This window comes from Penicillium hordei, assembly GCF_028827395.1.
Source record: "Penicillium hordei strain IBT 12815 chromosome Unknown utg000003l_segment0_segment0, whole genome shotgun sequence".
Taxonomy (NCBI): domain Eukaryota; kingdom Fungi; phylum Ascomycota; class Eurotiomycetes; order Eurotiales; family Aspergillaceae; genus Penicillium; species Penicillium hordei.
In genome coordinates, this window is record NW_026623144.1 from 365,203 (window position 1) to 389,850 (window position 24,648).

The 24,648-nt window shown below is 48.9% G+C and overlaps 10 protein-coding genes across 10 annotated transcripts; 6 read left to right on the forward strand and 4 right to left on the reverse strand.

The window, feature by feature from the left end:
• Positions 1 to 175: 175 nt before the first annotated feature.
• Positions 176 to 1,782, forward strand: N7537_005374 (Glycoside hydrolase superfamily; the record flags this gene model as incomplete). Its single annotated transcript, XM_056896431.1, has 4 exons — positions 176 to 454; positions 516 to 648; positions 709 to 1,102; positions 1,152 to 1,782. The coding sequence occupies 4 exons, from the start codon at positions 176 to 178 to the stop codon at positions 1,780 to 1,782; spliced, it is 1,437 nt and encodes a 478-aa protein (XP_056752216.1).
• Positions 1,783 to 2,814: 1,032 nt separating this feature from the next.
• N7537_005375 (Aminoglycoside phosphotransferase) lies at positions 2,815 to 3,090 on the forward strand (the record flags this gene model as incomplete). Its single annotated transcript, XM_056896432.1, has 1 exon — positions 2,815 to 3,090. The coding sequence occupies one exon, from the start codon at positions 2,815 to 2,817 to the stop codon at positions 3,088 to 3,090; it is 276 nt and encodes a 91-aa protein (XP_056752217.1).
• Positions 3,091 to 3,643: 553 nt separating this feature from the next.
• Positions 3,644 to 6,867, forward strand: N7537_005376 (ATP dependent DNA ligase domain protein; the record flags this gene model as incomplete). Its single annotated transcript, XM_056896433.1, has 2 exons — positions 3,644 to 4,794; positions 4,845 to 6,867. 2 exons carry the CDS (start codon positions 3,644 to 3,646, stop codon positions 6,865 to 6,867), a joined length of 3,174 nt encoding a protein of 1,057 aa, XP_056752218.1.
• Positions 6,868 to 7,069: 202 nt separating this feature from the next.
• Positions 7,070 to 9,358, reverse strand: N7537_005377 (anaphase promoting complex subunit CDC23; the record flags this gene model as incomplete). Its single annotated transcript, XM_056896434.1, has 4 exons — positions 7,070 to 8,181; positions 8,241 to 8,424; positions 8,474 to 9,197; positions 9,258 to 9,358. The coding sequence occupies 4 exons, from the start codon at positions 9,356 to 9,358 to the stop codon at positions 7,070 to 7,072; spliced, it is 2,121 nt and encodes a 706-aa protein (XP_056752219.1).
• A 516-nt stretch (positions 9,359 to 9,874) lies between these two features.
• On the forward strand, positions 9,875 to 10,996 carry erg20 (bifunctional (2E,6E)-farnesyl diphosphate synthase/dimethylallyltranstransferase; the record flags this gene model as incomplete). Its single annotated transcript, XM_056896435.1, has 2 exons — positions 9,875 to 9,994; positions 10,073 to 10,996. 2 exons carry the CDS (start codon positions 9,875 to 9,877, stop codon positions 10,994 to 10,996), a joined length of 1,044 nt encoding a protein of 347 aa, XP_056752220.1.
• A 270-nt stretch (positions 10,997 to 11,266) lies between these two features.
• N7537_005379 (inorganic phosphate transporter) lies at positions 11,267 to 12,988 on the reverse strand (the record flags this gene model as incomplete). The annotated part of the gene is made up of 1 exon (XM_056896436.1): positions 11,267 to 12,988. One exon carries the CDS (start codon positions 12,986 to 12,988, stop codon positions 11,267 to 11,269), a length of 1,722 nt encoding a protein of 573 aa, XP_056752221.1.
• A 1,097-nt stretch (positions 12,989 to 14,085) lies between these two features.
• N7537_005380 (Mrp/NBP35 family ATP-binding protein) lies at positions 14,086 to 15,225 on the reverse strand (the record flags this gene model as incomplete). The annotated part of the gene is made up of 2 exons (XM_056896437.1): positions 14,086 to 15,030; positions 15,193 to 15,225. The coding sequence occupies 2 exons, from the start codon at positions 15,223 to 15,225 to the stop codon at positions 14,086 to 14,088; spliced, it is 978 nt and encodes a 325-aa protein (XP_056752222.1).
• A 352-nt stretch (positions 15,226 to 15,577) lies between these two features.
• On the reverse strand, positions 15,578 to 16,913 carry N7537_005381 (protein phosphatase regulator SHP1; the record flags this gene model as incomplete). Its single annotated transcript, XM_056896438.1, has 3 exons — positions 16,830 to 16,913; positions 16,361 to 16,767; positions 15,578 to 16,301 (listed from the first exon to the last, which is right to left on the reverse strand). The coding sequence occupies exons 1-3, from the start codon at positions 16,902 to 16,904 to the stop codon at positions 15,578 to 15,580; spliced, it is 1,206 nt and encodes a 401-aa protein (XP_056752223.1). The 5' UTR covers positions 16,905 to 16,913.
• Positions 16,914 to 18,029: 1,116 nt separating this feature from the next.
• N7537_005382 (uncharacterized protein) lies at positions 18,030 to 19,489 on the forward strand (the record flags this gene model as incomplete). The annotated part of the gene is made up of 6 exons (XM_056896439.1): positions 18,030 to 18,487; positions 18,555 to 18,665; positions 18,719 to 19,007; positions 19,070 to 19,153; positions 19,203 to 19,385; positions 19,433 to 19,489. 6 exons carry the CDS (start codon positions 18,030 to 18,032, stop codon positions 19,487 to 19,489), a joined length of 1,182 nt encoding a protein of 393 aa, XP_056752224.1.
• Positions 19,490 to 21,067: 1,578 nt separating this feature from the next.
• On the forward strand, positions 21,068 to 23,680 carry N7537_005383 (putative C6 transcription factor; the record flags this gene model as incomplete). Its single annotated transcript, XM_056896440.1, has 4 exons — positions 21,068 to 21,924; positions 22,000 to 22,259; positions 22,315 to 22,540; positions 22,591 to 23,680. 4 exons carry the CDS (start codon positions 21,068 to 21,070, stop codon positions 23,678 to 23,680), a joined length of 2,433 nt encoding a protein of 810 aa, XP_056752225.1.
• Between the last annotated feature and the right edge of the window lie 968 nt (positions 23,681 to 24,648).

The following is a 24,648-nucleotide window of genomic DNA, read 5'->3' on the forward strand; positions in this document are numbered from 1 at the left end:
CCCAATATTTGCCATATTGTTTTTGACATTTCGTTGCATTTTCATTGCGCGACTTCACAATGTCACTGCCTGTTATCTCAGTTGCAGGAAACGGATTATTTAGTGGTGGCCTTCGATTTCAGATCAAAGGCAAGAAATATCGTATAAACAACTGTGCGATTGATACAAAGCTAACATGTCAGAAACAGATGTTGCTTATGCCGAAAGGACCACTGGTTCAACTCCAATCGATGTTCTGGCCGATTCAAGAGCCAGCCAGTGCGCAATCGATGGGCCTATGATAAAGGCACTGGGGGCCAACAGTATCAATGTGTACTATACGGATGCGACTCAGAGCCACGATAAATGCATGAAGGTTTTCCAGGACAATGGAATATACGTTATTGCGAACATGGCAAGTCAATGGGACTCGACCATTTTTAATATGACAGGAATGGATGTTAGCTCGAACGGAGTAAATATTTCCAATTGACAGGTGCTCTCTACATATGAATACTGACATCTCGAACTCCAAGGCCAACTTCACCTGGCAAATGGACGTTTTCAAACAATACGCGGCTGTTCTTGATTCGATGGCCGGGTACAGCAATCTCCTCGGCCTTCTAATTGGAAATGAGATTGTCTCCGGCCCACACATGGAGAATCATGGTATGAAACCCCCACCCCACTGTCTGCATACGACTTAAATTCATTAAATAGGCTCTACAGTTGACCTAGCCCCATATCTAAAGGCTGCAGCTCGAGATATGAAAGCGTATACCACCGCCAGGCAGTATCGTTCTATACCAATTGGGTATGCCACAAGTGCGGAAATTACCTACATACAAGAGTTGGGAGAATATCTTGCGTGTGGAGGTAACAGTAACGAGGCTATCGACTTCTATTCAGTCAATGCATACCAGTGGTGTGGCAAATCGTCCATGAGCGGCTCTCCTTACGACGATTTGACTGCTAAGCTAGAAGGCCTAGCGGTTCCCATATTCCTGTCTGAAGATGGCTGCAATACCCCTGCTTCACAGCTCCTTCGGGACCAGTCTGCGACATTTCAGTCTAATATGCCCGGTATTTGGAGTGGTTCAATTGTCTACCAGTGGAGGCACGAGTAGGTTGTGTCCCTAATTCTTGTTTAATAAGATACTAACGTCACGTAGAGCGAGTAACTATGGGCTCGTTTCATACACCACTTCCGGAGTTAGTACACCAACAACTCTGGCCGGCTACGATGCCTTGAAAAACCAGTGGTCTGCTGTGACTGCAAATACCCATCCCCCATCTACCGTTTCTTCTCCTTCCTGTCCCACGTCGATAAATTCATACTGGTCTATCAACTCCAGCGCGGCATTGCCAACCATTGCAGGTCTTGACTTTGCGACCATCAAACCGTCGGGTGTCACCGGTACTGCGCATGGCACCAGGACGCTTACGAGTCGAAGCACCCCCAGCAGTAACCCCAGAAGCAAACATGACATAGGTGTTATGGCCGGAATTGGAGTTGGTGCTGGGGTCGGCGTAGTGCTCATTTTTGCTGCCCTGGTGACCTTTTTTGTACGGCGTCATCGAAGGAAACGAGCAAGAAATACAGGATCCTCGGTGGCAGAGATGTCAGACACACTCGGTGCAGGAAACCCTGATCAAAGTGCTCCCCTGACTGGAATTTCTCGCACTGCTCCGTCCGCTGACCTAGTCCATGCTGATTCACCGAGTGGACTACCAGGTTCGGACCCCAGGGGCCAAGAGCTTGGCACTGTTGTGGCTCACAAGGCTGGCAAGGAAGAGGTGTAATGAGTCCTATTGAAGATGGAGCGACAAGCTCTGATACAATTGAGTGCCAAATTAATTAGAATCTATGGGTTGGTCTCGAGCGTCTTTCTGGTTGCCTATACTGCTATGTAGCTTATAACTCTATTGCTTCGCCAGTAATTGTCCTTTACATACGAATATACCTACCACTTTTGGGACTCTGAGCTAGCATCCCCTAGGTTGATGATTTTATACCACAATCACAAATTGAATGAAATGCATAAGAATCATAATGGGCTACTCGTGGGGATTTGCAGCCTTAGCACGCTTATTCGCAAATCAAACAGGCTGAAATCCCTCCATCCAGTTATTGCATATTGGTTTACCAACTGGATGATGGAGTTTGTTCATTCGTATCACCGTTTACAAGATGCTACCAGAGAATGGAAATCAATCGCAGCGAAAGGTGTGGGTAATTTCGACAAGAAAGCCGAATTGATGTTGAGGTCCTTGGCTACAGCTTTCTCTAGCGAATATTAACCCTCTTTAATGATCCAGCCAGATTGAGAATCTTGAGTTTCTCGAAGATTTTATAGCTACTACTAGTCCATTTAACAATATACTCTTTCCTATTACATTGGATGGTTTCGCAACACGAATGGAGATGGAAATCTCGAAAAGAGATTCACGGGAGATATTGGCCTGCTGTCACAGTACATTTCTTGTATCATTATTGAATACCTCACGTTTTTCAGTCGGATGGTGTTGAACTGTGATCTATCCAGTTATGGCTTTATCCCTTATACCGCTAGCTATATTCAAAATCCGGTTCCTTAAAGTTCGGTATCACATTATTAAGAGATTTTCAAGCGACCATGAAGCCATAAAGCTTCTAGAAGCAGAGGCGGGTCACCTCTACGTGGACGGGAGAACAAATAATTCAAGTGACGTGGCAGATATCATTTGATTATATACGCCAAACGAAGCGGACTTAGTTTCTCTCATGAGCTTCTTTCTAGGCACTTACCCCGCTTCATAAAACGCAAGGACGTCGTCTCCAAAGTTGCTTCGATGATGAACAATGTACACTCTATTCCCCTACCCGAGGGACAGGAACTAGCGCCAGGCCCGGTATGCTACTCAGCCTGTGTATTCCGTGTTCGCTTTTTCCTCGAGACGGGGGCTGGTGCATTCAACTCCACGGAGCGGCTACAGGGGTACAATCGACGACTGGAGATCACCCAGCACTTTCATCATGCACCACCTGATGCCCTAGTGTTTACTTTCAAGAAGTGTAACATTACGCACGCACTACGATGTCGCACCTCGCAACTTGATCCTGGATTCTGATGGCAAAGTCTGACTCATTGGCTGGGGAGATGCTAAAATATATAACAAAGGGTTTGACTTTGCAACACTGAATACAGTGGAATGGCAGTCGCCAGAGTTCACTGGGATGCTTTTTGAAATGATTCCTAGGTATGAAGACCTGTCACATCAAATATCTCTGATCGCATATGGCTTGACCACTGCACAATGGATCTCAAGATGGATCAAGAGGTTTTATAATTGTTCGCTGGTTAATATTATACATACTAGCCCTCTAATTCGATTTTGTACTGATGGCAAGGTTGCGCACTTGAGCCATTTGGCCTCTGAAAGCCCCTAGAATGACAATGATTGACCTGCCTTTACATTGTCGCCCTAATTTATACTCCGTATAGTTCTCCATACAAATCGGGACAAAGTGGTCACGTGCCCACGTGCCATCGCTCTTTCCTCTTTCGCGTTCAGACGGGAAAGTCTCGATCTCGGGACTCTCGAGTTTTGACCGACGTGACTATTACTCAGATTATTCCCCTATTTGAGCTGAGTTACTATGTGGCTCGGCTGAATATGGGCCATGGGCTTCAAATTCACCCTCTTGTGTGATCTACTATCCAACCTGGACGACAACAAAACGGCCAAGGCATCCACGGCGGCCAGGAACCAGAATCCGGACATTAGAACAGTCGCCCAGTGGTTTTCTCGACATGAACGGACCATTCATCATGCCAAAACAGACAGGGTCGCGTTACTTTCCTGCATGTTCCCCGAAAAACGAACGGACCGAGTATACTGGCTGCAAGCCATGCAGCTATCAAGAGTCATCGGGCGCTGCTTGGGTTTGGGATCATCGCGACTTTCAGAACTCAATCGATGGCAAACTCCCTGTGGGTTTGATCTCGGAGGGTGTGTCGAAATTGTCATGCGGCAAGCCGAGAATTACATTCCTCTAGGCCAGGAGTTGTCGGTAGAAGAAATCGACCGCGCCATGGCTATGATTGCATCACGGTGCCGCTTCTCTGGCCCTCTGACACGCCGGAATCGTTCAGCTGTGGAAGTTGAAGACACTCTATCGAAATTGTACCGTCGATCAAGTAGCCGCGACGCCAAATGGCTCACTCGCATGATTCTCAAAAGCTACTCTCCTGTCGTTTTGCCAGAACAGTATACACTGAAGAAATTTCACTTCCTTCTCCCGCAACTGCTCCAGCTTCAGAACTCTTTTGAAGGGGCGTTAGAGATGCTTGCTTCCGACCCAATAAAGCACTTCCCTCCAAGCCCGGATCCCCAATCAGCCAGAAGTCTGAGCATGATTGCTCTACAACATCTGCGCCCTCGTCCTGGTATGAAGGTGGGACGACCTGATTATTACAAAGCCCGGAGTATCAAACATTGTCACCAAATGGCCAACGGTCGACGAATGAGTATTGAACGGAAATACGATGGTGAATACTGTCAGATCCACGTCGATCTCTCTAACAAGTATACCCCCATCCAGATATTCTCCAAAAGTGGCAAGGACTCGACCGCAGATAAATATAAGATTATACCCGTGATAGAAGAGACGCTCCGCACTGGATTACCCGACTGCAGATTTGCGCACCGCTGTATCGTCGAGGGAGAACTGCTTGTATGGAATGACCAGGACGGTGACCTAATGGACTTCAACAAAATTCGAAGGTTTATTCCACGATCTGGCACCATGATTGGCGTCGATAATGATTCTCCGTAAATGACGATCCCCTTTAAAGTATCGGTCTTTTTACTAATTGATACAGACCGCAACCGTACGAGCACTTGATGATCATGTTCTTTGACATTCTTCTCCTTGACAACGACGTATGTCTTGCCAAGCCTCATCGGGAAAGACGACTACTCTTGCAGAAAGTTGTCAAGACCATCCCGGGCCGAGCGGAGCTCGCCCATCAGGAAGTTCTTGACTTCAACCGAGTTGATAGCTATCATCGGCTCGAAAAGAGTTTCGAGAAAGCAATTACTAAACGATGGGAGGGATATGTCTTGAAGGCTTCCGACGAGCCGTATTTTCCAATATACTCTACTGGTGTGGATTATATGTTTGGCCGTTGGATCAAACTCAAAAAAGATTATATACCAGGCCTTGGGGACACATTAGACCTTGCCCTGGTCGGAGCCAGCTACAACGCGCGTGATGCTCCTAATCTAAGACAAATAAAGGGGCTGAAATGGACTCACTTTTTCGTAGGTTGCCTTCTGAACCCACAGCATTTCAAAGAGGGCAACGCTTTGCCACGTTTCCGAGTTGTTGATGTGATTGGCCGACACTGCATGAGCATTCAGACCATGCAAGCCCTCAACCAAGATGGCGAGTTTTATGCACGTCAACCTGAAACGTTCGAAGGCTTTCACATTGATTACGGCCACAACACCCTTCCCACTGCAACCACCTTGTTCAAGCACCCATTCATCGTTGAGATGCTGGGTAGTGGATTTGAAAAACCGTCTGGTGCGAGATACTTCACACTTCGATTTCCTCGGATCTTGAAAATACACTCGGATCGAACGCTGGAAGAGTGTACCTCTTTCCATGAACTGCTCAGTGCAGCAGAACATGCCCGGGCCGTGCCTGTGGATGAACTAGAAGAACGCGAGAAATGGTCAAAACGCCTCAAGGTTGGGAGCGGATTTGATCAATATATGGTGCGATCCCCAAGCCCAGAAGCGACTTGTTCAGACACGGACGAGGAGGCAAATTCCACGTTATCCCAGGCCCCCCAAACCACCACTCCCTTTGGAGAAAGTTTCATGGATGTACGCCCATTGATGGAAGGGTTGCATGAAGATTCAATAGGGAAAGACAGCCACGATCGAGCATACAGTGACCGTCTACTTTCCCCTTTAGTCTACATCAATGAGACAATACTTCCTGCGAAAGATAATAATCCTGTTCTTGGGACCAGTATACTCGTGGACAACGAGAATCTATCATGTCATCAACGCCAGAATGATGGAATGATCGCATCGCAGGAATCTTTGGGGTTCTCGTGTCCCAACCGGACAACCAGCCTCATCTCCGCACATGATGGGCATTCTCAAGAATTACAAGAGACACAGAATCAGCTTTTGGAAAGAGTATTGGTGCCTACATCATGCAAGCAGAAACGCAAGATGTCACCTCAATCTCCTTTAACAACTATCCCCATATGGACGCCTGACATCTCTCTGGGGAGCTTTACACTTCCCCGAATTGGTGAAAAGTCCAGCAATGAGCGCGAATCTTGTGATTTGTTTGAATTCATCCGATGTCTCTGCTCTGATGAATCTGCTTCTTCTCTTCAAGAATCAAATCCCTATGCTGCATCACAGGGCGCAGGATTTGGCATTGTCCTTTTAAACCCGAAAGTAACTCGGTTAGGCAGAGAAATGCACCGTCTCGCCACAACCATTTCTAGGTTCGTGCATACTGGAACAAGTCCAGTCCCCTGCATGGGAAGCATATTCTTTTTGGGCTCGAGCATGTTGGAACATGATCTATGCCCCGGGGACCTTCGTTTCTGCCTGCGTGGTACGTGGACAAATATTGGACGTGATCATTTCTATGGATGTCTTTCGTGGAATCTCAGCAAGCGATGTGATGGTATATCCATAGGACAAGATGAGCTCCACTCTGAATCGAATCGATGTGGTTATGACATGACATCAGAGCTTGGGCGCTCTGTACTAAGAACCCCATGGATTGAGATGACCTTTGATGAAACAGTCATTGCTGTATTGGGTGAGTATATCTCGATCGAACCACTAGTTCATATTTTATATAAGTGATACCCCCTGGCTTTTTTACGAATGATAATTATACTAGATATGGATACTCTTCACACAGAAATAGCTAACCCCTAATGCTTGCCTCGCTTCTGCGATGTGAAACTGGGCGCTCCAATCGTAGCTATTATTCATAAAGACCAGTAAAATCCATGGATGTTTCGCTATCATAATAATCCATACATATATCATTTAATCGGTGTAATTAAGTTGCACCCTCCCTTCTCGCCCGTACGTCCCTCATCAACGCCTTGGCCTCCTCTACTTCAATTCCATCCTGGCACAACTCGCTCGCTAGCTGGTCCGCACGGTCAAGATCACCGTTCCGTGACGCGTATTGTGCCAACCACAACCGTGCCTTGGATGTAGTTGCTGTCACACCGGTACCGTTCCACGTTTCACTAACAATGGAGTCATCGTTCTGCATAGCGAATGATTCAGCCTTTGGGCGAGGCTTGCGATTACGACGATTCCGCTGCGATAGATCAGTGTCTTCATCTCCTGAATGCTCAACCTCGGCATCGCTGTGAGGGTCATTATCCGAGGCAGAGGAGTCGTCGTCATCTGGGTTTTCGTTGGCAGGGGCACCAGACTCTTGTTGGAGAGTGAGCTCCATGTACGCAGCGGCCTCCTCCTCGTCGCCGAGACGCTCGTACAGTGTCGCAATTTGGTGCAGGGTTTCTGGGTCGAGAATCTTGCGGCTCCCAGAGCCAGGACTTGCGCCGGCGGCCGTTTGCACGCCATCATCTGGCTGTAATGATCCAGCCACCAATGCTCGCTTCAGAGCTTGGATACTCTGTTCCACTCGGCCCATCTTTGCGTAGCATGATCCAACTGCCTGCCACATCTTTGGGTCGTACGGACGAAGTGCTGCGGCGCGCTGGTAGTAAAACAGAGCGTAGAAAGACATATCTAAGACTTCGTAGGCCTGTCCCAGGCCGTACCAGGCGCGGTAGTCCTTACGATTGACATCGACAGCTCGACGGTATGATTCGATGGCGGTGTGGGTATTCTTCATCTCGATGTATTCATGACCCATCAGTGTCCATGCAGATAAGAAGTTCCGGTCGAGGGTGAGTGCACGTCGGAAGTACATCACTGCCTTCTCATGCTCGGATTTCAATGAGTAGTAGTTACCCACAACACAACAGGTTTCTGGGCGGAATTTATCGGTGGCGGTTGCGACCTGAGCGATGAACGCAAGTTGAGGTCGTTGGTCCATCACGTAAAGGATGTTCGAATAGTGATCTAGACTGTCTAAGCGGTGGGGTGATGTGGCTAGAATGCCTTCGAAAATATGGGATGCCTCTTCGAAGTCTGAATAATATTAGTTCACGGATCGACTGCGCATTCCGCCGGAGCCGGGGCAGTTTTACCTTTCGAGTGATACAATAACAACGCGTGTTGTGTTTTGAGGAATGCGCTTTCTGGGAACATTGACTGTAGCTCTGAGAGTGACCTGTATGTGTCTTCTGTGGCCTGGTACAGCTCCTGGCTGCAGTAAACGTAGAATATTAAGCTCATGACGTTTTGCGGCAGAAGTTCAAGGATTTGTTTCAACTGGTAAAATTAGTACCGACGGAAGGAAATGTTGATGGGAATAACTTACGTCTTCTGTGCTTCCCAAGAGGTCGTTCAGCTCCTGCCAGGCACCCCAATGGTATGGGTTTTGATGCACACAGCGGATCAGCCATTTCTTGGCCAGCTCCTCATTCCGTCCTTTTAACAAAACCACAGCATAAAGATACTCCAACCATCCCTGCCCTCGATCGTCCAACCCTTGTGCGGTTCGTTCCGATAGCCATCCATCTAAACCTCTAGCAAGGCCGGACAACTCTCGATTGACCGCCATCCCACCATCTGCTGGACCTAACACCATTTCCGTTTCCTCTTCCTTGCGCTTCTCTCCGGCTAAGTATTTTGCGTACAGGGCGAGGAAGAGCGATTTCTGACTGAGCTTTGGATATGGGTTGTGCTGTATTTGGGTCTTTGGTGTCTTTGAGCTTTGAAACGGCGAAGCTTTGTCCTTGCCCTTTTGTGAAGACCGCGATGGCCTCGGCTTGGAGTTAGGCGAGGTAATCGATAAAGGAACGGGCGGTGTTGTCGGAGGGAGGAATACGGCCGCACATCGGTCATATTCGCGGGTATCAAAGTATGATTTGGCGAGCAGGTATTTGTAGGACTCTTGCGTTTCAAGGGCTGCTTCTACTGGATCACGCACTTTGAGATAAGGATTTGTTGCTGGCGGAGGAGGATCTGAAATCTCCATCGGAGACTCGAGATCAGTATCTTCGTGATCTAAAGGCCGGAGGGAATCAAGCATTTCAGCGGCCCTGAGTTCATCAACACCATTAGCACATCAGGCTAGTTCGAATGAAGCTTATTAGTCGTACCATTTTGATGATTGGTAAAGGCATCGCTCAGAGCATTTGATTGCAGCATTTTCCAGCTGGTACATGAGCTCCCGGATTCCGTCATCTGTAGGTTCTTCCATAACGGGCGTCTTTGTCGCAACTAGGCGGAGGTGTTCTTAAGGTAGAACGTTCAAACCCAGCTTTGTGGCACCGACGAAGCTCTGGGTATATCAAGATGTTTTGTGGTAATCCGATCTCATGCTTATTTGAGTTGGAATAAGCTCACCACGCAGCGGTTCAATCTCGAGTTGCAAAGGTCCGGTGGTAAATGAATGGTCTTGGCCCTCGTCGCGTTGTTGATATGGGTGAGACAGCAACCCGCGTAACTGCAAAGAACGCGAATAACGGCAGCAAAGGTTCCCAGCAATATATTAATGCTCGTAGTGTCTAAAATACAGTGAAGATCGTTCAATGGCCTTGAAGAATCCACGTCGTCCTCGGATTGCGCCTGGAGAAACAGCAACACAAGACCAAACAGTACAAACAGTACAAACAGGACAAACCGTCCCTCCGCGGGGAAGCGGTTCATTTCCAAATACTAGTTGGGTGTTTTCGTTCTTCAGATCATTGAAGTCTTTACCACACACTTTGTCATCATGGCTTCTACTACCAAGCGCGCTGACTTCGAGGCTATTTTCCCTGCATTGGCCCAGGATATCCTTGCCCATGCCAAGCGCTACAACCTCCCTGATAATGCGCTTGAGTGGTTCGAGAAGGTATGTAACCCCTCTTGATTGATTGCTCTTGAGGAAAGATCATGAATCATGACTGACACCATCAATTGTGCTCTATAGTCCCTCAATGTCAATGTTCCCGGCGGTAAGCTCAATCGTGGCCTCTCGGTGCCTGATACTGGCCTTGCTCTCCTGAAGCAGCCCCTGACCGAGGAGCAATTCGAGCACCTCAGCATCCTTGGTTGGATGACTGAGTTGCTCCAGGCTTTCTTCCTGGTCAGCGATGACATGATGGACTCCTCTATCACCCGCCGTGGCCAGCCCTGCTGGTACCGCCACGAGGGCGTCGGCCAGATCGCGATCAACGACGCCTTCATGCTGGAGTCTAGTATCTACCTCATCCTAAAGCAGCGCTTCCGCTCGCACCCCGCCTACATTGACCTTGTCGAGCTCTTCCACGAGACCACCTGGCAGACTGAGCTGGGTCAGCTTTGTGACCTCATCACCGCCCCCGAGGACAACGTCAACCTCGACAACTTCTCCATGGAGAAGTACATGTTCATCGTCACCTACAAGACAGCCTACTACAGCTTCTACCTGCCCGTCGCTCTGGCGCTTATGTACCTGCAGCTGGCTACCGAGGAAAACCTCAAGCAGGCCCACGACATCCTCATTCCTCTGGGCCAGTACTTCCAGATCCAGGATGACTACCTCGACAACTTCGGTGACCCATCTGTCATTGGCAAAATCGGTACCGATATTCAGGACAACAAGTGCTCTTGGCTCGTTAACCAGGCCATCCAGCGCTGCACTCCCGAACAGCGCCAGCTCCTAGATGCTTCCTACGGCCGCAAGGACGCTGCTGAGGAAGCCAAGGTCAAGGCCCTTTTCAACGAGCTTCAGCTGGAGAAGGTGTATAAAGAGTACGAGGACAAGGTTGTCAGCGAGTTGCGCGAAAAGATTGCGGCCGTCGATGAGTCCAAGGGTCTGAAGAAGGAAGTCTTCGAGGCTTTCCTTGGCAAGATCTACAAGCGCACCAAATAGAGGATCATACTCTGTTATGTGTTTAGAAGGAAACCCGTCGTTCGACTGGATCGTGACGATTTAAGATTTCATAACGCCTTTGCACAAAGCTGAACATGCCCGGCGATAAATAGTCATTTCTTCCTCGGATATATTTTTAGTTTTTTCTATATTCTCGGGTTTACTTTTGTCGGCCCTAATAATAACTTAGAATGGGATAGATCTTTATTTCAGCAAGTTTTGTTCGGGGGCCAAAAAAAAGCTAACAACCCCAGGAACCAATATATCTATTTACAAATGAGGAGCATTCAATGCCATCAAACAAATCAGTCCCGAAACCAGTCCCGCACAAGGCAAAGTCAAGACCCAGCCAGCAAAGATAAAGCCGAGCTGCTTCCAATTGACGGCGCCAAGATCATAGTTCATGAGAGCGACGCCCATAGCGGCACCAGTCAAGCACTGCGTCGTGGAAACGGGCAAGCCAAGTCTTGAAGCCAGCATCACGGTGATAGCTGCTCCAAGCTCAACACTGAAGCCACGCGTCGGCGACATCTGCGTGATCTTGTTTCCAAGAGCACGAACGATATGGTATCCGTAGAACCAGAATCCAAGACCGAGCAGCAGACCAGCAATAACCAAGAACCAGATCGGGGTGGGTGCGTCGGTCTCGACAACGCCAGCATGGAACGTGCTGTACACAGCAGCCCAGGGTCCAACAGCATTGGCCACATCGTTTGAGCCGTGCGCAATCGACATCATCATAGCCGAAACAACCTGGCAGTATGTCCAAAGGTGTTCGACGCGGTCGTCATAGCGGTGGGCACGCGCGTGAATTGCCCGCAGCTCAGGCGAGTCGTGTGTGACCACATCACGGGTGACACCCTGAAGGAAAAACCATTTGATATATCCGTAGGCCTTCTGGGGATTTCCCCAAGATAGCTCTCGGACAGGGTCGATGAAACGTTCAGTTGGCTCGATATGCCTCTTCCGTGGCGGGGCTGCCGGTGTGGTCTTCTCCTCGTCATTTCCTATTTGTGGTGGATTGGGCTTTGCTTTAATCTCCGGCGTGGCCGTAACGGAGTCTGCATTCGATATGACGTTTTCCTTGTCTTTATCGTTTTGGCCGGCTCGCACTTCGCCGTAAGCATCTTCATAGTAGCTGACCAGGGCCCCGTTGGCGTTTCCAGGGAAGTATAGCGGTGGGTTTTCCCTCATGAGCAAGGGGCCGAGGGGGATGTGATAAAACCTGATGCGGGTATCGTTCATTATGAGACGGCGTTTGAAGTATGGAATGAAGAAAACGTAGGCAACGATGAGACAGCCGAAGAACACACCCACAATGATGCCGGCTGCCTTGCCAGCGCCAAACTCTTCCAATGAGGGTGCGGTGGGGGCTTCGATGACGATGAAGAGGGCTAGGATGGCTCCCGTCATGGCAAGGTAGTATGGAATCATGAGCATACCGCACTTGAAGGAATCTCGACGTTCAAGGACACTGTACTTGAGAGTACCGAAAATTATAGCCGAGAATCCAGCTGCCACGAGAGGGGCAATACCCCAAGATGCAGCAACCTGGGAGACACTTCCATCTGACCAGCCCCAGTTGATAGAAGACTGGGACGCAAAACCAACACCAATGAGAGCACCGACGATAGTCTGCGTCGTCGAGACTGGCCAGCCCATTCGAGTGGCCAACATCAACCACGAGGCGCTACCAATCTCGGCACAACCCATGGCCAGCATGAGCGCACCGGGCTTGCCCTCGAAGCGGTTGATATCGATGATGCCGTTCTTGATTGTATCGGTGACTCGCGCGCCCATGGCTACTGCGCCGATGAACTCGGTGAATACGGCCAGGACACCGGCCGTGGCCATGTTGAGTGTCCGGGCCGCGACGGAGGTGGCATAGGCATTGGCCACATCGTTGGCGCCATTGCCGAAGGCACTGACGACGAAAGCGATTGTGGTAAGGGCTAGGATCCAGTCATACTTCGCGGTTGCGAGCGGAATCATGGCGGCGAAGGGCTTTGTTCGACCACGCAACAAGGTGAATCTGAGCTCGGGAAAACGAACTGATTCAAAGAGTTTATCAATGTCCAGGATTTATGGTGCACTTATACGAGCTGTGAACTCGCCACGACCATTGCCAAGTGCGGCCAATGATAAAACCTTGTGCGGAACTTGGCCTGATCCATATTGAGTTCGATTATGATTTCAGTCCTAGCCCATAATACAGAACTCATTGACAGCGTGCACCTGCAATTAAGCGGTCATTGGTTGAGCCGAAGGCGACTTTGTCCGACGATCGAATAGAGGCGGGAGTTGGCGCCAAGTCTTGGGAGCGGACGCCAAGGGCGGATAAAGCACGTCTTCCAGCGATGATATACTCTCTATGGATCACCTAGGCCAGTCATATTGGATATATTTGCACGTTCCTGGGTGCTGAGATACGATTGAACGTTTAATAGAGCTTGACGTGGGTTCGATGTGCGCGCCCAGAAACTCGGAAGTCTGGTTTTCTCGGCGGACGCACAGCCTACTCTTGGCACCATGTCACTACTGGTTGAAAATGCCTAGTCGTGTGCTCTCCCTGAAGACTTTTCTTTACAAGATATTGGCACTGTGAATTAGGATCTAGAATAGCCCAAAAGGAAACAGAGAACCACATGCTAGAATACCACATTGGAGGTGACGGTTGGGTGTCCAGATACCTGGATAGGCCGCTCTACATTCTACCTTTGACTACTTAAAAGTCATTCTCGCCTTGGCTCTGTGGGCCATCACCTACCTCGGGAAGAGTCGCACGTGAGTAAGCCGGCGACCTCGCTTCTCGAGAGAAAGTGGTGTAACAAGCTTGGCAATTTGGGACTCGGCTGTTGGGGGAAGGGAGTATCGCATCTCTTCCAAGAGGATTAGTTCCCGATGAAAAAAGTAACACAAGCTCGGGTCCAAGGTGTAGACTTATTCATCAGTTATATGATTTGATATTCAAAAATTGCCGGGCACCTTCTATGACGCAATGCAAATAAAAGAAGCAAATAACAGCAGGAAAGATGGATATCGCTATAAAACTAGCAATCAAACATACCACTTTTTCACCATGAACGTCGCTATACGGCAGTCGGGCCCTCAATGCTGCTTATAAGGGTCTGCGCAAATCCCTCAAATCGAGGGTATGACCAGGTATCCCGGTATCGTTCAACGAGTGGTCGATCATCAGGTTCCGCGGGAGTATCTTGTGGTTGACTCTTTGGGCTGTCCTCCTCATCGTCTTCCTCGTCACTATCACCAGCCTCCATCTTTCCTTCAACTAATTCTCCGAATTTCACATCAATGGGCACGCTGCCCATAAATGGAAGGCTTAATTCCTGGGCCATCACCTGTCCTCCACCACTGGAGAACAAATTGCTAACCTCGCCACAGCAGGGGCAAGCATACCCGGACATATTCTCGATAACCCCAAGCACAGGAATATTAGTCTTAACGCAGAAGTTCGCCTCTTTGCGCACGTCCGATGTCGCCACAGCCTGCGGCGTCGTAACAAGGACCGCACCAGCAAGTCGAGGCAAGCCTACTTGCGCAGCCGCCACTGTGTCTGTGGTAGAGAGCGTGAGCAGCTGCTCAGCCAGCGCAATGTGCTCGTCACTTGTTCCTGGAGGCGTGTCGATGAGCAGGTAATCAGTCGGGCCCCAGAAGACATCTGAGAGGAATTGCCGGATCATAGCCGTCTTCTTTGGTCCGCGCCAGATGACTGCGTCGCCGCGATCGCGGAGGAGGAAGCCAAGGGACATGCAGCGGAGGGAACCGCGTTGGGGTTGTGTTGAGGGCGCTGAGGCGTCGGCTTCAGCTGCGGATTCAGCCCCGTGAACTGGTACTGGCATCCATCCGCCTGGCGCTTGTGTGATCTTTGCATCTTCGAGTCCGACTAGGCGTGGCATTGAGGGTCCTGTCAGGTCGATGTCGAGGATTCCGACCGATTTGCCTTGGAGCGAGAGCGCAAGGGCGAGTTGGAGTGTGACAGAGGATTTGCCCACACCTCCTTTGCCTGAAAGGACCTAGTATTCAAGAGTATACAATTAGTCTTGCCCAAGAAATTGCGCCTGAATGTTCTAGCTCATGGCTTCTAATAGTGCGCTCGTTATCGATAAGCTATGAGGGGCATAGCTTTCTTTTTTTTTTTGCGCCGAGGACTTGTAAGGGATTGAAGGCGCACGTACCAGCACAATATTCTTCACTCCAGTGAGAGGCATATTGTATAGTGTATGCTTAATTTGGAAGAAAGAAAGGTTGCAGCAACTGAAAGCGCAATGACGGATTTCAAAGAGTGGGGAGGCCGATATTCGGGCGCTTATCAATCGCCTTCTGACTAACCTTCGGTCTACGACAACCCTGGAATAGAAAAGGTCTGATTGGCCACTTATTTTGAATTTGGAGCTTGTTGGGCAAATGCCATTGCTCTACGTAGCAAACATGAAGGTCCTCCTTCGGTATCAGATATGTCATGTAACGTTCGCCCATACAAACCTACTGCCCTGCTGGTATTCGCTTTTGGAACCACTCCGAGGAAACTCTCAAGACGAGAAAGAATATTAGTAGTGCAGTTTACTGCCACTTCTGGACAACGACACCTCCGCGTTTGAAGTCGGGCATATCGCCGAGAACGACGTCCCAGTCCTTGAGCTCCGTGCTGGGGAAAGTCGTCATCAAGACCCAGGCGCGGTTTGCACCGTCCGGGGTAGCAGCGGCAACGAATGCATAAACATCGCCTATGGTGGCGGTGGTGTTAAACCGAGACGTTAACCGCGTACCATCTCCGAGGCGGATTTGTAGGGTAACCGTAGGTTGCGACTCGTCCACGTTGGGCTTCGCTGGCTCCTGCGCAGATGGTGCAGCCGCGGAGGACGAAGGTGTGGGGGCCTGGCTCCGTACGCTGGGCGTCGGGCTACCGAGGCGCTGTCCAGAACCCGAGAAAGGCTTGTACTTGGGCTTGGGCTTGGTGTACTTCTCCTCATGCTGCTTGAGTTCCACATCGACCTCCTGCCCAGGTTGAACATTCATGATGGAAAGAGGAGCGCGGCCCTGGCGGATACCGTCCAGGATCTCTGCATTTCGGGGGTCGTCTGATCGAAAAAGTTCACCGTCATCCACGGAAAATCCATCAGCCCAGAAATGAAGAGTACGTTGAACACGCTGGGCACGCTGTTGAGTTGGCGCCGACGGGTTTTCAATCAACTGGCTTGGTACATCGTCACCACCGAGTGTGCGGGCAGTGCCGGTGAAATGTGATTCCCTTGGCTCAGGAGCGTCGGAAGGAGGAGGCTGCGCCCTGTTGACGTTTGAATGTTAGTTAGGTTCAGTATTCCCAGTAATCTCTATATACCGTACCTGCGGGCCTTTTCGAGGATCTTCTTTTTCAAATCGTCGGGGTTCTGCACAGCAAGTCCGGACTTCTCACCACCTGCAAAGAAATCATGCTCGTCGGTGTCATCGCCATCGGACGAATCACCAGCGCCGCCCCCTCCTCCAGAAGCAAAGTCTCCCAATGTCGCAAACTTCTTCTTGGGCGCAGCTCTTCGGGCGGACGATGAGGACTCAGCTGCGGCGGAGGATGAAGCTGGTACGGCACTTCCCCCGAGAGTTCTGCCCCCCGAAGCAGCTCCAGAACTACCCTCTGTGCCTAGTTGTCGCTCCCCACCAGTAGTGGTATCCTGCAAGGCTTCGTCCTGCTCCGCAAAGAACTCTGTGACAGCAGCTTCGATGTCCCATTCATTAGCAGCAAGATATTCTTGAGCCTAGACAAGCACGCACTCGGATTTAGCCACCGTAACATGTATAAGTCAAGCGAGAAGCTTACCTCTGAAGCCTGAGTTCCAGTCATAGCACAGAATTGAGACACAGCCTCGTCGTGCTCCGCGGGGTTACCCTCCATGTTCGAGCTTGGTTGGCGGGTTTCGCTGATCGAAGCGAGAAGAGAACGAGAGAGAGATTGAAGGCAGGTCTGATAGCGGAGGCTTTTCTTGGGTACAGGGAGGCAAAACAATGTGAGTGTCAAAGAAGCTGCGTTGGATGACAGATCTAAACACTGGCAGCTTGCCCGGTACGTCACTCTCAATTGGTCAGCCGGGGTTGAGAATATTCCGTCCCGCCTAAGGCTTCAGGCCAGTTATTGACGGGTAACTAAGGACATCGGCATACCGGAGGATTTATTAATCCTACATGTCTTGTAATTTTAAGTTGTAATCGAGGCTTGCTACTGATACAGAAATACAGAGAGTTGAACACCATTGATTGGACCCCCTATTTTTACGATACGGCATCGACCTATTTTATTCGATTCTGAAACTGATTGCAAGGACATCAACTGTCGAGTTTGACTTAATCGTGCATTTTCTACTCATGAGTATGAAAATCTTTCATTGACCTTGAGCCCCAACAACTCGCCCGTTAACCTGGTGGGGCAGGATCATAGACTAAATGACCACATACGACTTCTTGCAGTTCGAGGCAAAATGATCACAACTTACACCCGCAAAAGCAACAGATGGATATTGACCAAAGACAAAGGAAGGCTTCGGCTTATAAACTCTATGCCAAGCGAAAGAAAAAAATGGTATCAAAAGGATCGGATCGCTCAAGCAAGCCTCATTTCCTTGTCAGAATGTTTCTCGAGGGCTTCCCTGAGATTCAAAGCGAAGAACCAGAGCCTTAAGTCTGTTGAAGCAAGGATCATATTCCTTTGTTGCGAGAGCCAAATTCTTTTCGGCTAGCTCGAACTCCGAATATTTTCTTTCATATGCCCTAACTGGCCAAATCCCTTAAACGCAAACCCGGAAATGAAAGAAATCGCTCTTTTAATGCCACTGTATGCATGTTTCTTCGTATAGCCCTCGGCCGAAGACTCGCGAAACTCTTTCTTTATTCCTAGATGTTCATGGTATTCCAATTGAGCTATAAGAAAAGCACACTGTTCGCTCAATCTTCGCTATTTCTAAATCATTATTTTTCATATCATTGCCAAATATTGCCCACAATCATCAAGCTCTTCAAATTCAATATGGGGTCTACCACTACGACAGAGACTAGCACAAAGGGAAGGGGACATGTAGTTGCAGAAGCGCCCACCAGGATTATGCCCGCTAGGAAGGCAAAATCACAGTCAAAATCACCGACGGAACTCATGTCGCAGGGGTCTGGATCGCAGGGAAGAAAACGCCGAAAGAAATCCGACGACACAGTAAATTCAAAGAAACGCCGAATCGCACAGACCAGCCAAGTAGAGGCCGAGTATGTGCCGTCTGCGAATGATCTGATCTGCGACATCCCAAGAGATGAAAATTTTACAATTGACACATTGCTGCCGGATCTTGCTACATCATACGTCGATCGATACACTTCGCCCGCCGCACCAGCACGGGCGAAACGGAAGCCATGGCCACGACAATCCAATCCCTTGATAGATCCTGAGAAATTGCCTCCTGGCTGGAGCATGGCTGAACCGGATCTTGACCGAGAGTATGTTGACAACGCCGGTGTATCTGTGTTTGTCTGCTTTGACTCCATACTAATGGATATGGCGCAGTGATGTCGACGCACAAATTGAAAGATGCCACCTGAGAATCAAAGAGAATATCATGCCGCACATATTTTCACACCGGCTAAAAGGACTGAAAATTGCTCAAGCCGAGCGAATGTAAGCTAAACTTATGGTCATAACAGAGAAGTTGCTGATCGAATGTCCCACAGTGCATTGGTCGAATCGGAACCTGGGAACCATAGCTTGGGTGTCCTCAGGCGCTTGGAAGTCTTGAGAAACATTGAATTTCAGCTACAGAGCTCGGACAACTTCAATCAGCTCCCTAATGTCCTAGCATTACTGCAGGCCTACCGCGGAGGATTGCTTCATTGGAACATAGGATTGGTCACCTATTGGTTTGAAGGTGTGCAATTGTGTGAACCAAGGCCGTTCAGTTGGGACGAATTCGAGGTGCTCAATGCCCATCACTCTGGTAAACGTGGATTTTGGATGGAAGGAGTGAGTTGCCCTTGAATTCCGTTTTATAGACAGCCATAATGATATAAAACGTTCGCAAATAGCTGGTTGGGCCCGGACCTTCACACTCATTAGTCGCCGTTGGTTTATATGGATTCCCCCCGCCCCAAGGATTCTTTGCTCGCACTGTATGTCCTCCAAATATCCCTTTTTGACCAATTCTGATTTTGTTCTTAGTATTTGGTTGCCATTCGCGTCCCTAGTTTGGGCTGGTACGCAGAGCTTGAATTCCTATACGACACTGGGGCATGCATGATGTCATTATATGAGGGTGATCTTCAAAATATTATGGGAAGATCGACAGAGGAACCCACAGTCATGGGGCTACACGCATCAACTATAGCCGATGGTAGCACGATGGTTCGCCCAGTGGTTGAACTTGAGGTTACCATACTGGATACTCATAGAAGGCGGATGACGAAATGGGTCAGAGTCCAATGTCAGGTATATCGAGGTTGGTGTAGTCAATCAGATCACAGATTGGATGGCCCCTGGCTACGTCAAATGCTATACACAGGGTCAGCTCCGCGCGACAATGACTTATTGTGGGTTGCGAATACTCATGCTGAAATCGTCGAGGCTATACCGGATACAGGTCATTCTCGAAGACTTCCATCGGTGACTCCTGTGACAATCCCCCTGGATCCAGGCGGGCGGGCCTCTATGATGCCTCGTGGACAGCCTGGAGCCAATGCAGATCCTCCAGCTTTCTTACATCGAAAGATGCCCAGGGTGGCACCATGGTAGTGGAACAAAGGATCATTGTATCTCAAAATCCTCCATACCTTTGAATTACCCATTTGTTTTGGGTTTCAACCAGCTACGAGAATTAGAATGGCGTCTTATTTACTTCCTTAAACCTCGGAATAATCTGCTTTTAACATCATGATCTCTCCGGGTATCCCCCAATATCAATTCCGATTTTCCGTGCGATTTGATGAAATAGAGCCGTAGCTCGAGTCTGTAAAAAAACGTCAAAACTAAGGCATCTGCCGTTTTGGTTTGAAACATCGTCATCGCAATAAAGGTGTTGGGTGCATGGCACGATTAGCCAAGCATTCCAGAGCACCCTAACAGAGCAATAATGCATCGGGGAATAAGCGTTCGAAATAGTTGAGACCTACGGGGTTCTCCTTAAGTGATAGTCCCTAACAGACCTAGAAATCTGCTGAAAACACCCCATACTACGTGTCACTCCGTACAAAAAAATATACATTACACGTTTTATAGATTGAGTCACAGCCGTGACTAGCACAAATTAACAACAATCGATGTAGTAGAAGATTTAGCTAACATGACTCCAAGATCAGTACGTTGGTGAAGCGTACTATGCCCCGGATACGGTCTATACTACTAATTTAGATAGTATTTCGAGATAACTATTACTTACTCTAGGCTCCACGATGATTGATAAGCTTCCATTTTAAGGTCACAATTGACACAGACAACAAAATCTCAGAGACTCATGTTCATGCCATTCACGATATTACGTATGGACGATAAGTGGACAATATTTGAATGTTTGTGGTATAGTTATATATGTTGGAACGAGAAGCCTCATGTATCAGGTATGTAGTTCAAACACAGACTTCATAGTTATTAAAAGCAATTCTTCTTCCTAGCAAGCTTTTACATGTGATATACAATGAACTACTCAATACTCATGCCTTTTACAAATTATACTACGCCTTTTCAATGTATACAATGCTGTCGTAGGGGCTTGATTCCGCATTTGGACGCCCCACATCACGTGCTGTTGTGGCATTGCCCCGGCGCTTAATCCCAGCTTTCATTGAAGAAATCACGCGCAATTTCAAATCGAGCCTCCATTGCCTAACATGGTGCTCTGTTTTAACTAATGAATTTATAGAACTGTATCTGTCGCTAATGGGTTGAAATCTCTGTCCAAGTCCAAAACCGCTTCCGATCCTCTACCTCCATGCTGCCAATGACCGAACGAAACACCACTGTATAGGCCGATACACGACAACTTCAAGACCGACTAAGGATATATTGTACCAGAAATTTTTTCTTGGGCCAGAATGACGTCGCCTTACCCAATGTCAACTTCATTCTCGCCCTCCGTTGCCTCCGACATGGCTGGAGCGCCCAACAGAGCAGTCTCCGATTTGCCGCAGGCTCAGGTGGACGCGATAATCCGCACGAAGCGCAAGGCTCGTGAGCCCAAAGCCTGCTATCCATGCCATGCGCGCAAGGTTAAATGCGATCGCAATCTGCCGTGTGACGGGTGTGTTAAGCGCGACCATGCAGACCTTTGCTCCTACGAACGCCCCTCCAAGAAACGATCGCAAGCCTTCAATGAGAGCGCTGCCCCTAGTGCGTCAACGGCACCCGTGCCTGAATATTCAACAACATATGCGTATGACGAAACCCCGGCAGAAGTGAAACAAGAGCCAACTCTGAACCGACCGAGCGTCCCTGCTACAGGTGGTGGTCGTGTTTCAATCGCCCGTGAGGAATGGGATAATGTGCGCAATAGATTGCAAGAAATGGAGTCTACGATTTCCTCACTTCGAGTTGGGCTGGAGAGGGCGGAAGACGGCGTCCCGACCTCCATGGACACCGGAAGCGTGCAGAGTGCCGATGCGAGTTCCCGTTCCAAGTGTGCCTCACCGGAACGCGAGGGCATCCATGCTGCAAATACTCTTGGCAAAGGCACTGTCCATCTGGGATCGCGTTCTGTTCTGGCTTATATTCTGAACAATCAGTCCGGGTCTGATCAACTGCAAGCACTTTTGGAAGGAGGAATACTACCCAAGCTCGGTTTGGACAATGAGTCTGCAACCTATCCATTTGTTGATCTATGGTCGTCCGATATGTCAACGTTTGATATTACTGCCGTCTGCAGCGCCCTTCCCACTGATCAACAGTGTAGAGAGTGTGTAGTCCTTCGGAACCGAAAATCGAACTTTTGATTGAGATTGTTTGCGCTAACTTTCCTTCCTCCCTACAGGTTATTCTACTACTATAAGGACATTTCGGGGGCCATCTATCCTGTTTTAGAAGACATCTATGAGTTTGAGAACACTCTCGAGCTTCTACTGGGGACAAGAGCCTCTATCGGTGGCGATTACCTGGCTGATGCAGACCAAGCACAAAAGCCTTTCGGGGTGAGCATTGCGTACCTTGGCCTACTGTTCGCTATCCTTGCGTCTGGATGCCAGTCATCCGATTATGGGAGCAAGGAAAGGGAATTGACCTCGCAAGTTTATGGTATGTGATTCACACCAAGGACTATATTGGAGTCCTTGGCTAACACTTCAAATAGTGTGCTGCTCCTACCAGTGCCTCCGCATGACAAATTTCCTATCCCAGCCCACCATCGAGGCAATACAAACTCTCCTGGTGATAGGAAACGTTCTGTCATACAACATGAATCCTGGAATTTCTTATGTCTTGCTTGGCATGACTCTCCGCATGGGCTTGGCGCTCGGTCTCCATGTGGAGTCAAGTCGATTTTCGTCAGCTGAACGATACCGCCGGCGACATGTTTGGTAAGATACTTTCTCCATAACGCGAAAGCATGTGGTCCTGACATGAATAGGTGGTCCATGGCGTGGCAAGACAGCCATTTTTCGCTCTCCTACGATCGGCCTTCCACCACTGCAGTGAGCCAGCCAGATATCGCTTATAGGGAGGGCACCAAACCCGGTGATATATCTTATTTCGAAACTCTTTCGCGAGTCATTTCTCTTGCACTAGAGGTTGTCCGCATTCGCATGCTGAGCCCACACGCGCAAATAAGTTTGGAAAGCATACAGACTTATAAGGACCGCATCCAGAAGATCATGATTGAAGCAAAGCCATACCTGCGAGATGCAATAAACTGCTCCACACCGACGCAACATCTAGAGCGAGTTGTGTTGAAATTGCATTCTTCTTATTTCGCCTCTGAGCTCTGCAGGCCAGCACTCAAACCCATGGCTGATTTAAGTGACGCCAGCGCAGCTAGCATGCGCGAAAATTGCGTGACAAATCTGATGACGACTGTTGAAGCTTACATTGAAATGCACAACATTAGTTCCCATGCAGCTCGTTCCTGGATCTTATTACAACGGGCAATTAGCTCCGCATTCCTGCTTGCTGTCATTGACGAGGCGAAAGCAGACCCGAATGTGTGGAATCTCCTGCATTCACTCGAAGGCATCATCGCCCAAAAGGCAAGCACGGAACGTGCCTATGATTCCAACGAGGCCCCCACTGTGGCCAGTATGACCTCGCCGCCCCAACCTCTCGGCACTTACGACCCAATCACAGGAGCTACAAACGTCCCAGGCCCCATCGCTCCAGCGGTGGATCCAAATTCTCCGGTTGGGTTACCCCCTGATACACAAACGCAATGGGCCAAGTCGCTAGCGAAAACACATCGTGCTTTGCAAAAACTCCTTGCCGCAGTTGGGAATCCATCTACGCGTCCTCCAATGGGACGCAATGGTACGCCCGCGTACTCTACTCCTAACCTCAACCCGGCCTCTGCTTCCATGGGTACACTTGCCCCTGGACAGGCAAACATGACCCCCAGCGTTGGTTCTCTTCCACCCCCGACGCCAGAAAGCTCTGCTAGTGGTGAATGGACAATGCCCAATATAATGGATCGTGCAGCAGAGTATATTCACCCACCCCTGTGGGGCTAGTGATTTGAGGTGAATTGTCCCTTAAAACGCGTTTACTTTTCAATTGTTTTTCTTCAGCGCGGCGCCGGCGTCTTTTTTTCCGGTACATCTCATGATTGTTGTTATTGTTGCAAATTTATTTTAATTTGCTGGAGGGGAGGGCTTTTCTTATGAATTGAATATGTTCTTCCGTGTGATGCGCCGTTGAACGTTTAGTATGTGTATAATCTCTTTTACGAAATCCTATATCGCAATACTTCGAATCTGGCCACGAATACGATTCATGCATACCGACTACGTCAATATCTGAGGTACTTTCCAAGATTCACCTTACAAGAACCCTTTCTCTGTTCAACCCCGGATCTGCATTCTACTCCATCATTCCCCACTATTTGGATAGTGGGGAGCGGTCAGAGTGAGCCCATATCTCCGGAGACTGGACGGGCCCCGGGGCTCCGGGGGAATTATATTATGACTACTATTAGCCCTGAGTTCCAATATTGACTACATCGGCACTTCGGGTTTTAACTACAAAGTAGACCAGAGAGGACCCTGACACGCTTGCATAGTTTCATAATTGTGCTTGCTAGACCATGGTAGTTGCAATAGACCGTTCTTACGTTAATTTCTTTCGGTAGTGACTGATATGGCTCGAGGTTCACGTCTCTGCTCATCTGATTTTCCGGAGTACTACTTTCCTTGTTAGTCATACATATATGAAGCCTTGGGAATTATCAAGGACGACAAAGTATTTTCCAAGTCGTTGCATCTCCCAGGGGGAACGGTGCTGGTATCCCGGGATCTAGGTATATATCAAGACCGGTTGAAGATATGACCAGAAGACTGGGATCTATTAACAATCACTTAAAGCTAAGAATACATTACGTCAAGAAGAGTACTGGCTCTCAGAAGGAGTGAACGCAGCTTATCCAAATATCAAATGTACTGCTATCGGCCTCAGGCACTCCAACCTTTACATGTAGATATTA